Here is an 18,371-nt window from a genome sequence, read left to right on the forward strand (position 1 = left end):
TTCAGTTCTAAGTTTCGCCTTACACGACTTTGCTGTACACCTCCAAGAAATGTCTCTTGAAAACGTATTGTCAATTCTGTAAGTAAATCCATCATACAGCAAGACTTTTTCCCTTTGTTAGCGATTACATCATAAGCGTACTTATAGTCCAAATGACAGCAACAAATTGAATGGATATCCGCTCAGTAAAATATATAATACGACTTATCTATAGGTAAAAGTCGCGCAAATGTAATCCTTTCGTTTCTCTCTCTCGCGCAAATGTTATGTCCGTTTAATCCCCAAATCCGCGCAAATATAATACGCCCTAAAAACAGACCGGTATACAAGCTGGGGATTTATTTAAATTAACGTAATAAATATTGAACAACGATTTTTTTAATTATTGTTTTTTTAATTTGATTTGATTTTTAGGGATGGAAAGTGGAATGTACAAGCTACTTTAAAGGGGCATTAGCTGTCAAATTCATGTTCACCGATTTGACTCAAATTCTCATATTTGATTTATAACATACTAAAACGTATATACAAATTATAAAATGTCTAAAATAAACAATTTACGATCCATGGAGTCGATAATATGCTTCAGCATTTCGTGTATTTTAGTGTAGACGCCTTCCAGTAGATATTTCCAATAAAATGACATACGTACCTATAACTCGACGTACGCACGTAACGGGACCGGTTATTGCTAACAAATTAATTTTGTTAAATGCGTCACTCAAGTTTTAACTAAGTATTCCTAAACTATTAAAACCCATTCATGATAAATGTAATCAATATCAATTATTTTTAAGATGATGAAAAACGAAAGAAATCATGATTTCTATACATCACGTGATAATTAAGATTCCCGCCAAAACTTCACTGTCATAAGACCACGTATGTACACGTATCTTTACCTATCATAGTAACGATTGATTTGAGTTGTCTTTCATGGTTTTGACCATGACTTTGTTTTTCGAAAAACTTTGCAAATGAACCTTTTATTATTTAATATTTGTCGTTATCGGATTGGTGTCCCATTTTCCTTTCGTCTTTTAATGGTTTATAATATTAAATAAGGGCCCTATAGTGTTCAGTCTGTCCGTCCGTAACAAATTGTGTCCGCTCTATATCTAGAGAACCGTTATGGTTTCAAAGTTTATACTTGACATGTATATAAACCAGAGGGTGTGTCATAATGTATGCACAACTTCCTAGGTCAAAGGTCAAGGTCAAAATCTTTGGTTTTAGTTGACAACCCCATGTCCTATGGTAAAGATCGTGTCCGCTCTATATCTTGAGAACCGTTATGATTTCAAAGTTTGTACTTGACATGTATATAAACCAACACCAGAGGGTGTGTCATAATTTATGTACAACTTCCTAGATCAAAGGTCAAGGTCATAAACTTCGGTTTCAGTTGACCCCATTTCCAATGATAAAGATACAAATTTTTTACCACACATTATTCACAGCGGGGCCCACAGAGATGGCTCCCATCTCAATGATATCTAATTTCCGTGGGTATTTATTATTAGACAGAGATTTTTCTAGCAATTTCAGAAATATCGAATCTAAATTGTTAGTCAGAATTTGTCTCTGTTAAAGTTGGTAACTCGGATTGCATCATACTTTATTAAGCATCATTTCAAACGTTCTCTTCTTCTGCAGTTAATCCCCCAGGGAAAACGTACGACAAAGGGATGTGTATATTTAAAAAAAAATTAATACAGGTCTTGTACTTCTTCAAATTTTAATAGTTGACATACACTTTTCTTTCAAATGAAAGTCAACTAACATTAATAAAAGATTTTTGTAATTACATGTACTAATGATTTATGTAAATAAATGTGTACACCAATCGTTTTTTAGATTGTAATTTGGAAGGTGTACTTGATTAGCAATTGATGACTAATCTGCATATAAACATTGACCGCTGTGGATAGTAAACTATCAATTTATAGTACACAGTAATTGGCTAAAACATGTCCTGTCCCCAAGTATCTCTGATTAAAAGTGGATATGAATGCCAGTTTACATACTTATTACATTTTTAAGACAACTATAATGCCGCTTCAGTCTTTACAATGATTTTCTGTTTAAAATGTAATTTTAATTAGTAAGGCTTGATATTGTCATAGGTTTTTTTTGGATTATGACAACTCTTACTAATCCAATTAGAAGTGGATTCTAAAACTATCACATATTGATTGAGTAAAGCAAAAATTTTGAGTTTCAATTTTTGTCTGGCCTTAGAGGTATATATTTATATATAACAGTTAAACTCTGCGACATATCCATGCATAGGATCACCAGTGAACGTGATACAGTCATCATACACTACTGAAAACACATTTTATATTCATAATTACTTTAAATATGTATATATTTGTGTGAACCAAGCTCTCTGAAGGAAGGTTTTTCCATGTTGTTATTATGTCGTGCTGTTGCACCACTGTCCCAGGCTTAGGGGAGGGGGGGGGGGGGGGGGGGGGGTTGAGCACTCACAAAAGTGTTTAACCCGGCCACATTCTTTATGCGCGGCTGCCTGTCCCATGTCAGGAGCCTATGGTTCACTTGTCGTCATTGGTTCATATCTGTTATATTTGTTTTTTCGTAAATTGTTTTGTTTTAAATCAGACCGGTAGTTTTCTCAATTGAGTTGTTTCATATTTTTCAAGTTGGCCCCTTTTACAGTCACCTATACGGTATGGATTTTTCTCATTGATGAAGGCCGTACGGTTGCCTATCATTGCTTACATCCACTTCATTTCTTATTGGTAATTATACCACATCTCCTTATTTTTTTTATTTTTTTTTAACTAAATATGTTGAATATTCTCAGGTTATTTAACATGTAAGAATCAGCTTTCAGTACCTGGGGGTACTTTAAGATCGGTACTCTGTGTCTTTCATCATAAAATTGTAATTGTTTTGGGCTTAATTCAAATTTGATTAGTTGAACTATTTCCAACTGAATTTTACAGGTTTTTTTCTTATATTGTGCTGTTACACCAGAGTGTTGAGCGCTGTAGTCGTTATTCACACCAATTGGACTCTGTTTGATAGTTTGACGCTCCATACGGATCCAGGTATATACATGTCGGAGTGAGAAATAAATCGAAAAAAGAATGCATGCTAAGCATACTAATGCTTTTGAAGAGAAAATTGAAAATATTTGTTGAACGGACAGACTGGCAGACGGACAGACAAGACAGGGTGATTGTAATTTGAATGCAGGGACAATATTTTGTCAGTGTATGTATCTTAGATGCTACATGTAGTGGTAAGGAAGTCTGGATCAAAAATGGGGTAATCTTTACTTTTATTTTTTTTCTATACTATTTAGAATGATAATTGCATGCCTACTGGATATTAATACAATAGCAAGTCACAAGAATAATTGAAGCTGTGAAAGACCATTTTACAATAAAAACTGTGCTTTTTTATACAAAGAAACAAGGAGAAAAATCAAATAAATTATGCAAAAAAAGGTATTATCAAAACAAAACAAGTGTTGCTAGAATAATAATATATGCACATAAAGCATAAAATATATAAACAGATTTTTATTAAATATGGGATTGACTGGTACATGTAGCAGGCTAGCCTCGATTATGGGTTCAATTATTTTGTTGGACCCCCGGATCAAATGATTTTACGACTAGATTTTTCGGCTTCTTAACCAAGCATAATACATTCACGAGTAAGAGCAGGTACTGGTTTATTCGTAGAAAGACAAGTGTGTCTTTGTATCGGGTATGCTATCTTGTTACCTATAGCATATAAACATGCGACCGTGTTGGTCATGTACAAAAAGATATATTCATTTATCATCATTTCATCATCCTTGATATATATGTAATATTTGTCGCTGGATATAAGACATACATCATTATCATCATCATCATAAGTATTATAGCTTGAGGCTAAATCTTCGTCGTATGTACCATAGCTTGAGGTTTCTTCGTCGTAAGTATTATAGCTTGAGGCTAAATTCTTATCTGATAGTTTATAGAAAACGAAAGGATATGGAGTAAATTTAGCCAATTTATGTCGAGAACTTATTTTACGCATGCATCTCTTTGCTACATAGTTTTTATAAATGTCCAAGTTAAAGCCAATGGAGATCATAGATGTTTATCAAATGATCATTTCTACTCTCAATTAAAACAGTAAGAAAGGGGTTGACTCGTCCGACTAAAACGAAGCACAAAAACAGCAATTACTATAGTATTTCCAAATAAACTCTATGCATGTACCGAACTTAGAGTATTCACAGTTACTGAACACTATCTTAAAACAACTACAACTAATAAATACAGAATAATTATCCAGTCTAGAATATTAATCAATTATTTCGTACTGTTACACCACTGTCCCAAGTAAGTGGGCCCGCTAACATGTTTAACCCCGCCACAGTATGTATGGGTGTACCTGTCCCAAGTCAGGAGCCTGAAGTTCAGTGGTTATCATTTATTGCTGTGCTTTCGTTCATTTTTTGAACATTAATTAGGCCGTTAGTTTTATCGTTTTAGTTGTTTTACATTTGTCATTTTGTGGCCTCTTATAGCTGACTATGCGGTATGGGCTTTGCTAATTGTTGAAGGCCGTACGGTGGACTATAGATGTTAGTTTCTGTGTCATTTGGTCTCTTGTGAAGAGTTGTCTCATTGGCAATCATACTACATCTTCTTTTTTTGTACATATCACAAATTAAGTATAAAAAGTACATAAACAGTCAAGACCTTTTGTCATGTCAAAAGCACAGAGTGTCTGTATGACATAACTGTATAGCAGATTATATGTAGTTTCTATAAAATGTAATGATAATTTATCGGCAAAAGATACATGATGATTTGTTAGTGGAATTATATATAACTAGATAAATAAATATTTATATTAAAAGAAACATCAGAAACAAGAATATGTGTCCATTAGATTACACGTCAGTATCACATTTCCGTGTTAAGTGAGCTCTAAATCCAGGAAAAATCCAATTCAGCGTGTAGTCTAAAACTTTTAAATCTCATGCGAGATGTCTAATGTTCAAACGTTGTTGTTTTTAAAACGTATTTATCAAAGTCAAACGACAATCATTTAAATTTTTTTGGTGCTATACAATTTATGATTATAGCCGGATCCAAGATATTTGAAAGAGGGCGTAGTTCCCGATAACTGAATTTATACTGCCGAGCGGAGCGATGCGAAAAAAAAATTGGACGATTTTATACTAAAAATGTGAAGAAATAACGTGAAAAACGTGAGATTTTCAAAATTATTTGGCGATCGAAAGGGGGGAGTACGCCCTCTACCCATGTATCCGCGAATGCACGTTTAGGTATACATGGACACAAACCTCGTCCCATGCATTATTATATAGTTAAAGACGAAAAAGCACTATTTGATAAATGTATCAATGATATGAATTTCTGCCCACGTCAAATTATCTTGATTTATATTATAGAAAAATAATTGTTTTTAAAAGTTAGTCGCGTACACCTTTTACATTCGGGTGTGTTTGGATCTACTTTTTAAACGTTAAAACTTGTAAAAACAAAAAAAAGAGATAACCTTCTCGCTTCGGATTTCATTATTTTAATATTTTCATGCTAAATTTTTACTTGGCAGTTTTTAAAATTCATATTTTGAGAAGAACTGAAATATGGGTCAAGTGAAATGACAAGAAATGATGGGTGTATTTGATTACAAATTGCTAGCTTACTTATTCCCTTAACATATTTTTGTCAATAAAATCATTCAAAATTTAATAACAAAATATATAAAGATTAAAAAAAGTAGTTGGGGTTGATTTTTACATTAAGTCTATATCAGCAAAAAATGCGTATTCAAAGAGCAAACAATGCATGCAGTGTATGCTCCCCTCCGTCATGCTTCAATGCAATAGGACGAAATACGTTGAGTTAGGTCGGTTATGTCGAGTAAAGTTATTTTATTGGAAATCTCTAGTTAACCATCGACGTGACCTCCGAAGCAGTGACTGGCGAAGGTCATTTAATCCGAGATAAACATAAATATAGATATAAATAGATAGCGAACACGTGTGCTGGATTTTTCTAGGTATGTTTGATTTCATATTATAGGTTTAAAAATATGTTAGTCATCGTTTTTACCTGTATAAGAATGCGTTTTTTGTGGATCGAATCAGTTAACCTAATGGTTTACCCTTGTTTCACTTTTAATGTTGTATTTAATGTGGTCGCATTATTCACTTGCAAGTGGATAATTCATCAGCGATGTTTCTTAGCTTATTTTGACAAAACTGAACCAAACTGACTGCTAAAAGCGAATTTTTATTTCCCTATTTCACTATCATTAATGATTGAACCAAAAAAAAATCATATTTTATTTTTTTTTATATCTCGTAGCTAATGCCCCTTTAAAAAGAAAAAGAAAATACACAATTTTTTAACTGAAAATTGTCAAATTATCAGTGACGAAATACGTTCTGACTCAGTCATGTAACACCAGTCTGCGACGCAGCGTATATTTAAATATACAAGAGTTAATCTGTCTGAGTAATCTGTATCTTATGAGGCGCGGATTAAGTCAAAATTACAGTATTAAAGGACCCCCAATAATTCGATTTTAGGATATCCATAAATATATTATAACTAGGGCCCTCCTAAATTATTTCAGGACCTCCATAATTCGATTTAAGAATAAGGTGAAACGATTGAAGGATATCATGATATCAAATTATGGAGGTCCTGAAATTACTAAGGACATCATGAAATCGAATTATGGAGCTCATGAAATATCTCGGGTAAAATTGTCAATGATTTATGGTTATCCTGAATTTGAATTGTCAATTATGTCGTGAAATATGAATCAAATATTTCAAGAGCTCCTTTAATACAATAATTTTAACTAAATCAGCTCCTTGTTATGTCTCTATTAATAACATTTTAATTGATAATAAAAGAACACATGAAAAGTAAGAGACTTCTATCTGGGACATAATATGTTGACATAGTCCCAGCTTCTATATATAGTTCGGAGGTAGTAGCGATTCGTGTTCACAACCTGACTTGGTTCGGGAGGTTAAGAAACAGCCTTCCGGTTCTATTTTTCGTACTCTTTCTACACGAAAAAATACAGACACTCCTTTATTTTGGAAAAGGTTTGGTAAGGGACAAGACTTAGAGTATACACCACACATATGCACACCACGTGTTGTAACGTTATATTAATTATTATTGTATTACATGAACACAGGAAGACACTGTCATATTTAGTAGCAGTTCCTTCATAATATAAGTTCCAAGTGGAAGAAATATTCTGTTATATTATTTCCATTGGAACAAATATTACAGTATGTGTTCCTTGAGGAATAAAGATTATAGAATATTTGTTCTAGCAGGAACAAATTTTATGATTTTTTTAACCATTGGTGGCCTTAGGCTGTTTACTGCTCTTTGGGTTGTATATTCTCTTTGACACATTCCACATTTCGGTTCTCTATTCTATTTATGCCAAATTATGGGATTGTTTATAATAAAGTTTCAAGGGGAACTTCTGTTTGGCAGAACAAATATAAGTTGACATCTTTAGCTACTGGTTTTCGCAATATAAAATTTCATTTTATGAAATGGGGAGTATACATTATACTTGAGGGTACACAATTTGCACCTTTTTTTGACCGTTTTCCCCCCTGTAATTATTAAAAAAGCAGATATAAGTTTCCATTCTTTGTTTATATTGTAGATGTATCCTTATTTATTATTTAGCTCCACAAATTTATTTTTGTGTATGTTGCATGCAATGTTTTCATAAATTTTACTTTTGTCACTGGTGACTTCATCTGTTGATAACAGGGTATTAAATGATTTTAGAATAATTTGGGTAAATTTGTCAGATATATAATGTGACCCTTTTGTATATCGTTAAGAATATTTAGCTATGTTGAAATATGTGCATAATGATAAATGTTAGAAAAACAAATTGTTTCGTCTCTAAGAAAACCTAACATATCCATCACTTTTTATGCAAAATTGGTGCAAATTGGGTACTCTGTGCAATTTGGGTACTATTACGTTATCTTTGCTTGATTTAAATAAATTATAAAACCAAGAAAAGCAAAGATTATTGGAATAACACGTGAAAAGCCAGGATTTTGATAAAGGAGGGTCCCCTGGCAAGCCAACATTTGGAGTGATACTTGTAAAAAGTCTATGCATTTATCATATATGAAGCTCCATAAAGGGGACCTGGCCCCCTGCCCCCTTAATCCTCCTCTGGGGAAGACAGTGTAATATTCTGAAGGGGGACAGAGGGCAGGAGGATTTTGTTGTTTTTTGAACTATTGTCGAGCCTGCGACTTTTGTCGCAGAAAGCTCGACATAGGGATAGTGATCCGGCGGCGGCGGCGGCGTTAGCTAACTTCTTAAAAGCTTTATATTTTAGAAGGTGGAAGGTCTGGATGCTTCATACTTTGTATATGGATGCCTCATGTTACGAAGTTTCCGTCAGTCACATGTCCAATGTCCTTGACCTCATTTTCATGGTTCAGTGACTACTTGAAAAAAAAGTTAAGATTTTTTGTAATGTTAGATTCTTTCTTATTATAAGTAATAGGATAACTATATTTGGTATGTGCGTACCTTGCAAGGTCCTCATGCCCGTCAGACAGTTTTCACTTGACCTCGACCTCATTTCATGGATCAGTGAACAAGGTTAAGTTTTGGTGGTCAAGTCCATATCTCAGATACTATAAGCAATAGGTCTAGTATATTCGGTGTATGGAAGGACTGTAAGGTGTACATGTCCAACTGGCAGGTGTCATCTGACCTTGACCTCATTTTCATGGTTCAGTGGTTATAGTTAAGTTTTTGTGTTTTAGTCTGTTTTTCTTATACTGTATGCCATAGGTCTACTATATTTGGTGTATGGAATGATTGTAAGGTGTACATTTCTAGCGGGCAGGTGTCATCTGACCTTGACCTCATTTTCATGGTTCAGTGGTCAAAGTTAAGTTTTTGAGTTTTGGTCTTTTTTTCTAATACTATATGCAATAGTTCAACTATATTTGGTATGTGCGTACCTTGCAAGGTCCTCATGCCCGTCACACAGTTTTCACTTGACCTCGACCTCATTTCATGGATCAATGAACAAGGTTAAGTTTTGGTGGTCAAGTCCATATCTCAGATACTATAAGCAATAGGTCTAGTATATTTGGTGTATGGAAGGACTGTAAGGTGTACATGTCCAACTGGCAGGTGTCATCTGACCTTGACCTCATTTTCATGGTTCAGTGGTTATAGTTAAGTTTTTGTGTTTTAGTCTGTTTTTCTTATACTGTATGCCATAGGTCTACTATATTTGGTGTATGGAATGATTGTAAGGTGTACATGTCTAGCTGGCAGGTGTCTTCTGACCTTGACCTCATTTTCATGGTTCAGTGGTCAAAGTTAAGTTTTTGAGTTTTGGTCTTTTTTTCTAATACTATATGCAATAGGTCATCTATATTTGGTGTATGGAAATATTTTATGATGTACCTGTCAGTCTTGCAGGTTTTATTTGACCTTGACCTCATTTTCACGGTTCATTGCTCAGTGTTAAGTTTTTGTGTTTTGGTCTGTTTTTCTAATACTATAAGCAATAGGTCAACTATATTTGTTGTATGGAAGGATTGCAAGCTGTAGTACATGTCTGCCTGGCATTGTTCATCTGACCTTGACCTCATTTTCTTGGTTCATTGGTCAATGTTTAGTTTTCTTGGTTAAGTCTGTATCTTAGAAACTATAAACAATAGGTCAACTATATTTAGTGTATTGAATGATTGTAAGGTGTACATGTATTTCTTGTTTGGTTTATATGACCTTGACCTCATTTTCTTGGATCATGTTAAGTGTATGTGATAGTTGTAGTAAAGCTTTTATATTTAGGACTATCAACATAATATCAATGATTAGTAAAGAAGGCGAGACATTTCAGCGTGTGCACTCTTGTTTTGATTTCTTCAACTTGTCTAAGCCTTGCTGAATTCATCACTAATCACATCTAATATATTAGTAAACTATTCCCAAGGATTCCTTATCGGACTAGTTTATACCACATGTTTTAAATTGGTTAGTCAAATAATAAAATTAACCATTTACACCTCCAAAATGGCGGCCAAGGGAAATAACTAAACTCAAATTACAAAATTGCCATTTGCAGGAAATAATTGTGTTCAAAATAGAAAATGATATTTTGTGCCGCTTTGCAGTGCAAAAATAATAAGTGATCCTTGCAAATGGTGAAAATGAATATTCTGTCAGGAATATTCTCCTCCCCCTCCCCTTCCTTCTTACCACCCAAGAATATCTAATGGCTGTCCCATTACTAGTCCAAATAATATCAAGAAACTTAATGATAATAAGATGAAATACTCAACAGTGCAGCCAATCATTCTTTTTGAAGACCTATCTTTTACTAAAATTGAGACATCTATAACACAGTTATACATGTAGCTGAGACTCTACAGTCATGATAGTCTCAATCTGGAACCACCAGAGACAGATGCAACAACAACTTTGTGAAATCGTATGATATAATGTGGCCCACTTGATTTCATTAATATTGTTAAAATAATTAATACCTTCAATACTCTACTAAGAAATCATTTAGTAATTTTACTGTAATTCAACATATTTTGGCAGATACTTTATTTCGTGTTAAGACCTTTCTAGCTCATACTGCAGGATTTTATTTTGCGATTTTCAAATTAATTTGATGTAGTTAAGGCCAATTGAATTGATTAGTAGATTTTCATTCAGATTTTTTGAAAAAATTGGGGTGGGTGGTAGGATTTAATTTTTTAATTTTTGTTTCCTCCACAACCTCTTTTATAACGTGTTCTTAATATGCAAGGGTTTTAATAAGTTTATATCATGTATATATCAGTGATTCTACATTATTTATCAAATTCTTAAATAGATAATTCTGATTGGAAACCAATGTTCTTCATATAATTGTCACTTTAGAAACTTATTTTCAGTAAATGACAAAAACATGAAGAAATGCTTTCTTTTAGACTACCTTTATTATTCTGCTTTCTAAGTTTGTAGTGGCCATGAAATGAAGTATATGTATTGGTATGCAACACAAGTATTATGAGTACAGAGTGAAATGTGTTGAAAATTTTTGTACTAGGGTGATGCTTTTAGGATTCTTATGCAAGGTGCAAATATAATTACAATGTAAAACATGAACTTAACCAAAAAGAAGAAATTGTTTAATGACTCTAATGAGGGGCTGCGGACAGAGGATGTTTGCTGTTGTCAACAAAAAATGACAGCCTTGGGATAAATCTAAGGGCTTGCTATAATGCATTGTGTACGTTGGCCAACTTTTTGTACTCAATATATATACGGTTAATCATAAATCGCACAAGTTCGTGCTTTTGTCAATTTCTTTATTCCAGTCATGTTTTTTGTACCAATGTGTTCCAGGATTCTTGTGCTTTGAATATCATTCACAGTCCAAATTTCCTGACACAAAGTCAAAAAAATTCCACTGTTTTCTAATCACTGAAATTTGTAACATAACGTGATTTGCGTTCTTGGACATCACCGTTTACTCATAACTCGAATATTTTATCAATCTCTCTTCTCAAAAGATAATTTTTGCATCATACAACAGTAGAATATGTCAACTGAATTATTTTTGGTTAAATTACTGGAAGAAATACGAAAACTGAAAATTGCAACAGGAAGGTTTGAATGAAACAAAATCATCTGCGGTTACCGATAACAGAAATGAACAAAATCAAGAAATCATAAACTTTTAGAAATGAAAAAAATTTGAGGCGGAGAATTTCAGAGGATGAAAATTTTTATCTTTCAATTAATTTTAATTGGCCTTGACAAGAAGGAATTTTTACATAGTCTTAGAGATTTATATTCACGTTAACTTTCTGCTCTCAAAAGTGGCAAAAATATATTGCATGCAAAATTAGTTGGTTTACAGTATATTTAAATTTTTTATAACATCAAAGATCTATTTGTACTAGTCTATCAACAACAAAAAAAGAAATATCAACCATATTAACATCACCCTTTTTTCTGTGACCTTTTTTAATAGCATTTTGATATAACTTTTTTCAGTTTCGTTATTCATAAAATCTTTATTTCATTTCAAACTTTTTAAACCATATATCCACAACAGGTATACCGATGAAAAATCTACAGAGAGATCGAATCCTGAGCAGCAATTAAAGAAAAGTTTGTAATGGTAGGTAAAACCTGGATCTGATTCCCACGGAGCATAATTCCTCTGTGGGAATCAGATACAGATTTTACTTGCCCACCGTTACAAACTTTTCATTAATTGTTCCTCAGGAACCAGATCCTACTGCAGTTCATATCAGGATACCAGGTGTGATATCTGGAAGAAAAAAAATATAAGAATACATTTATAATTAAATGAGAAGGAATATGTCTGTACGTAAAAAGCAGTTTAACATTTTTTAAAAGAGATGTACATGATTTCAGTAGATTATGCAGCCATTCAATGGAGTTTAAATCTCTTGTTTTATACATATAAATTAAGTTTTAACCTTTTTGTACACAGGTGAAAAACACATAAATCCGAAGAAAGTATGCAGTGATGAATCTGTCTTGTGTCACGATGGTTTACAATGTGTGGAGAAGACCAAATTTTGTGATGGTCAAAATGACTGTGTCGATTTCTCAGATGAAATTTTTTGTGGTGAGTTATTTCCTGGATTTAATCTAAAATGCTCATTGCATATATTGACTATATAGAATGGAAAATAATCATACTGTGTTAGGTCAAATTTCCTATGACCAAGATCATATAAAAAATAAAATTCCAGATCCTTGCTTATGATCATCGACAACTCCAAATCAGTTCTATTAGGTCCGAGGACACAGTTATCGTCCTTTGATTTTTCGTTGTCTACGAATATAGTCTCTAGTGTGGACAGTGTGTAACTTGCAAATTTTGTTCATACACTTTCCAAATTGATTTCTTTATATTTTATGCATGAAATATTAAGTAGGGGGATGAAATTACTTGTTAAAAAAATTTGGGTGATGAATTTTTATGTAAAGTATACGTAGTGAAAAAAAGGTCAAAAATTAGTATGCCTGAAGCTGTCAAACTGAATTATAGACCCCCTCAACATAGAATTGTCCATATTTTGAGTTAGAGCTGGTAGACTTTTCTATAATTTTGATATTATTTGTCCCAAAAGTAGTACACGCTACACTGTAAAAATCTTTTTGAGATAGAGAAGGAACCATTTTTGTCGAGCCTGCGACTTTTGTCGCAGAAAGCTCGACATAGGGATAGCGATCCGGCGGCTACGGCGGCGGCGGCGGCGGCGGCGTTAGCTAACTTCTTAAAAGCTTTATATTTTAGAAGATGGAAGACCTGGATGCTTCATACTTTGTATATGGATGCCTCATGTTACGAAGTTTCCGTCAGTCACATGTCCAATGTCCTTGACCTCATTTTCATGGTTCAGTAACTACTTGAAAAAAAAGTTCAGATTTTTTGTAATGTTAAATTCTCTCTTATTATAAGTAATAGGATAACTATATTTGGTATGTGCGTACCTTGCAAGGTCCTCATCCCCGTCAGACAGTTTTCACTTGACCTCGACCTCATTTCATGGATCAGTGAACAAGGTTAAGTTTTCGTGGTCAAGTCCATATCTCAGATACTATAAGCAATAGGTCTAGTATATTCGGTGTATGGAAGGACTGTAAGGTGTACATGTCCAACTGGCAGGTGTCATCTGACCTTGACCTCATTTTCATGGTTCAGTGGTTATAGTTAAGTTTTTGTGTTTTGGTCTGTTTTTCTTATACTGTATGCAATAGGTCTACTATATTTGGTGTATGGAATGATTGTAAGGTGTACATGTCTAGCTGGCAGGTGTCATCTGACCTTGACCTCATTTTCATGGTTCAGTGGTCAAAGTTAAGTTTTTGAGTTTTGGTCTTTTTTTCTAATACTGCATGCAATAGGTCAGCTATATTTGGTGTATGGAATGATTGTAAGGTGTACATGTCTAGCTGGCAGGTGTCATCTTACCTTGACCTCATTTTCATGGTTCAGTGGTCAAAGTTAAGTTTTTGAGTTTTGGTCTTTTTTTCTAATACTATATGCAATAGTTCAACTATATTTGGTGTATGGAAATATTTTATGATCTATATGTCAGTCACGCAGGTTTTATTTGACCTTGACCTCATTTTCAAGGTTCATTGCTCAGTGTTAAGTTTTTGTGTTTTCGTCTGTTTTTCTTAAACTATAAGCAATAGGTCAACTATATTTGTTGTATGGAAGAATTGTTAGCTGTACATGCCTACCTAGCATGGTTCATCTGACCTTGATCTCATTTTCATGGTTCATTGGTCAATGTTTAGTTTACTTGGTTAATGTTAAGTTTATGTGACAGTTGTAATAAAGCTTTATATTTAGGACTATCAACATAATATCAATGATTAGTAAAGAAGGCGAGACATTTCAGTGTGTGCACTCTTGTTTAAATTTTAATTTATTGTCTAAAAGAAATGCACTACGAAATAACTGTGTTCTTGGGCCATTTTCTTGGTGCATTACTTACTGTAAGAATTGATTTGCAGATATACTGGCTTGGAGATGAATTTTAGTATAGCTTTTAATTTTAGAATTTGCAGAAGAAATGTTTGTTGTGGTTATAGAATTAATTTTAAATTAGGGAAACAGAACTGTACTCCAGTGGAGTTCCCATGTCTAGATGGAGAACAGTGTGTACCTAGAGCCCATATATGTGACCACTCCCATGATTGCCACGATGGCTCTGATGAAGATATATGTGGTAGGTATTATTGTATGACCTTGACCACTCCCATGATTGCCACCATGGCTCTGATGAAGATATATGTGGTAGGTATTATTGACTCTTCCTTTAATTGTATACCCAAATGTATAGCTCATTGTTGAAGGGCATACAGTTACCTATAGTTGCTTACATCGATACAGTTGACTTTTGACACTGATTGATAGTTGTTTATTTGGCATTCACATCACAATTACTTATTTTATAGGATTGTCATTTTGGTTTGATATTTGTGGTAGCTAGTTTTTGTAAAACACTTTACAATTGCATATGATCTATTTATCTTACGGTACTTGTGGTTTGACCAATCAGTGGCATAATTACTTGAATCTTGAACAAAATTTAAAAGGCTCTTACAGAACAATGCTAATGATACTTTTTGCTTTACAAATTATGACAGTAAGGGAGTTCTTTCGACATTTTTTTTTTCTGTTATTAAGAACAAATAGATTACAAGATAGAAGGATGTCAAAATAACTGAAGACTGAGAAAATTGAGAAAAAAATATTTTACACTGTGTATTTCATTTTAATTTCATGTTGTGTTTGATTTGAAATATACCAATTATTTTACATGAAATTAAAATTAAAACTTTATGTTGAAGAGCCATATTAGAAAAAATACCACTCAGACCACTATGTGAGAATCATATTTATAAAGATCTTAATGTATATTGTAGAGCCCACAGAGAGATGCAATAAACATCATGGGAGATATCTGTGTAAAAATAAACAACAGTGTATAAATATAAGTTTAGTGTGTAATGGTGAATCTGACTGTCGAGACCATTCAGACGAGGGAGGAAAATGTGGTATGTATCATTAAGTGCCAGTCTTTGTAAGAATCGGGCAATTTAGAAAAATTTCAAAACATGACCGAAAAAAAAAACCCACCGACTTAACCATCCTATTTTGAAATAACCCTCATCCTGAGTTAGAAATGGTAGGTCCAGGGCTTCCAAAAAATATTTGAGCCAGCCGGACATTTTATATCTTATCCCGATTTTAATCCCTTTAGACTTAGTAACAAAAGGCAATTATGGTAATCAGTTGGCCATCATATGCATATAATCAATGATTGACATTAAAACATTATTTATCTTTACTTTGATATAAATTCGATGTTCTGACGTAAACTGTTAAATTGAAAGTGCAATCATTCGAAGTGTGCAACATCGGCGTTCTTATTCTGCCTTAGACTCTTTATTTGTGGAAAATAACGTTGTCAAAAACTTTACTTTTGTTTTTAAAAAGCACATTTTCCTAATACCGGATGTTGACTTGACAATGGTAAATCACGGAGCAGAGACCGTGTACGTTTACAAAGCATGATTGAGTTAAGTAGCTCTTTCCAAGTTATTTCTTCAAGAAAATACTCAAAATGAACGTTAGATAAAGGTATCAATGATAATTTTTGCATTTTTGAAGAATTAGGATGCATAATTAAATTTCCCACCAGCGCACATGCGCACACGTGTACTAGTTCAAACAACTTGGTTCTGACGATTATTTGTTTAAAACCTTTTTAAATTTTTCATCAAATCATATTTATTAACGTATTTCTTATAATTTTAATCTTTTAGACTAAATTAATTAGATGCAAAATGCTGAAATGTAAGAAAATAACTTTTGAATACCCTTTAGCTTACCCCAGTATTTAACACGATGTACAGTGTTTAAATATAATAATGAATATCATACAAATTCATTTATAAATATTCTTATTTGAAGAATTATTTTAAAATCTCAGGATACTTTTTTTAAAACTGAATGCTCATTTAAAATAATATCTACAAAGCTTAATTAAATAGGATGTTGTTCCATACACGCTTACATGTTTGACCTCGTTTACCTGATCACCTTTATTGTTATGCATCATTAATTCTATTGATTAAGACAAGCTAAGGACACCTCATCAAAGGTAACAACCTGTAATCAGTGAATGATTTATGGCTTCAATATTACTTATTGAAGGGATAATTGTTTGACAGCTTATTGATTTTTAAATAAAAGAACACATGTTTTTCTACTTTGTATTGATGTACACAAGCTCAAGACCAAGCCGTACATTTATGTACCCAGAGGATTAGACTAACTGAGACACTTCAAAGTATCTGAAATATGCTGCATCTGTTTTATTAAACCCAATTATGACCAAAATATCTTTGTGAAATAGATTGCCACAATTATAGACTAAATTGCCCAAACGGGCATGTTCAAAGCTCCAAACGGACATTTTTATCGATCGATAGTGGGTAAAAATTGAAATGACCGTTTTATGAAAATGCCTTGAATAACAAAAAGTGGCAAACCAATTATATTTGACCGTTTGAGGCTGAGAGCAGCCGGACTTTTTAGGAAAGTTTCGGTCAAGTCCGGAATATATGACCGTTTTGGAAGCCTTGGGTAGGTCTTATGTTTCTGCTTGTCTGGTAATTCAAGAAATCTCTAGATAACTTTTGGTTAAAATGATAGCAAATTACGGAGTTAGCTCCCCTTAATTGTTAATTTCTAGGGCATTTCAACTAAATTATATCTTGAATTACCAGAACAGGAAATAGAAACGAATGTTATATTCGTGCACCACAATTTGAACATAAATTAATGTCAACTTGAGTGGGTTTTTGTTTGTCATGTTTTCACCACTGCCTGATTCTTAGGCAGATTGGCACTTAAAAAGAGTCTTATTCAGTCAGGATAAATTTTTAAGACTAAATGAATTCAGTTTTGTAGATTCAGAAATTTTTGCATACATTTATTGCAATTGAAGAACAATGGACACAAACGAGATATTAATTATTGCTATTTTCAGAAATGCTGCATACAAAAAATGCTAGCCAAATTTAAAATGTTAGTTTTGTGGGTCATGTCACCTGATTAGCAGGATGAAGGGTTCAAAATAGCAAAAGTGCTTGACTATTTTAAATGAATATCTGTTTAAATTATTCCATTTGCTTAATAAGCCTGTGAAAAAAACTAGGCAGATGCCTATGGAAAGGTCATGTGATATAACTTTTTCAACTTCCATTTTGAAATGTTCATCTTGAAACTCCTGAATTGATATTAATTCGCCATTTCAGAATCTAAAGGACTATGGGTAATCTCATTGTTCTCAAAATGAAAATATCGTAACGTTATTGGGTGAATTTCCATTGTTTAGAACGTTTTAAACCAATCACAACGTTTTGGTGTACGCTTTTGAAAATATTACCCAGAATGCATTAGATTCTGAAACAGTGAATTATGGCTTATGCATGAGGTTACTTTCGACACAAGTTTAAGATTACTGTAGATTCATTTATTTTATTGTACTAATTTTCATCAATACTTGATTTCGTAGTTTTGCCAAAGTTTACATACAAGCCTATAGGAAGTCTGTACTTCCATTGAACACTTAAATTTGTGGTTCATCTCAATCCACAAAATCAATGAAAATTGGTACCCCAGGAATAATAATGAATCCATAGTATTATACAACCAAAAAAGTCTTGCAGTCTTATAATCTTATGGTGTCATCTTTCTAACTGCTACAT

The 18,371-nt window shown here is 33.2% G+C and overlaps 1 protein-coding gene across 1 annotated transcript in view; it reads left to right on the forward strand.

Annotated features, from left to right (window-relative positions):
* LOC127729230 (very low-density lipoprotein receptor-like) overlaps nucleotides 1-18,371 on the forward strand; it is a 62,321-nt gene that overhangs the window by 8,629 nt on the left and 35,321 nt on the right. The window contains exons 2-4 of the mRNA XM_052236963.1: nucleotides 12,562-12,699; nucleotides 14,699-14,818; nucleotides 15,519-15,650. Coding sequence (XP_052092923.1) covers nucleotides 12,562-12,699; nucleotides 14,699-14,818; nucleotides 15,519-15,650 — 390 coding nt within the window. The remainder of the gene's footprint in view (nucleotides 1-12,561; nucleotides 12,700-14,698; nucleotides 14,819-15,518; nucleotides 15,651-18,371) is intronic.

This window comes from Mytilus californianus, unplaced genomic scaffold (assembly GCF_021869535.1).
Source record: "Mytilus californianus isolate M0D057914Y unplaced genomic scaffold, xbMytCali1.0.p SCAF_2, whole genome shotgun sequence".
NCBI classification, from domain to species: Eukaryota; Metazoa; Mollusca; class Bivalvia; order Mytilida; family Mytilidae; genus Mytilus; species Mytilus californianus.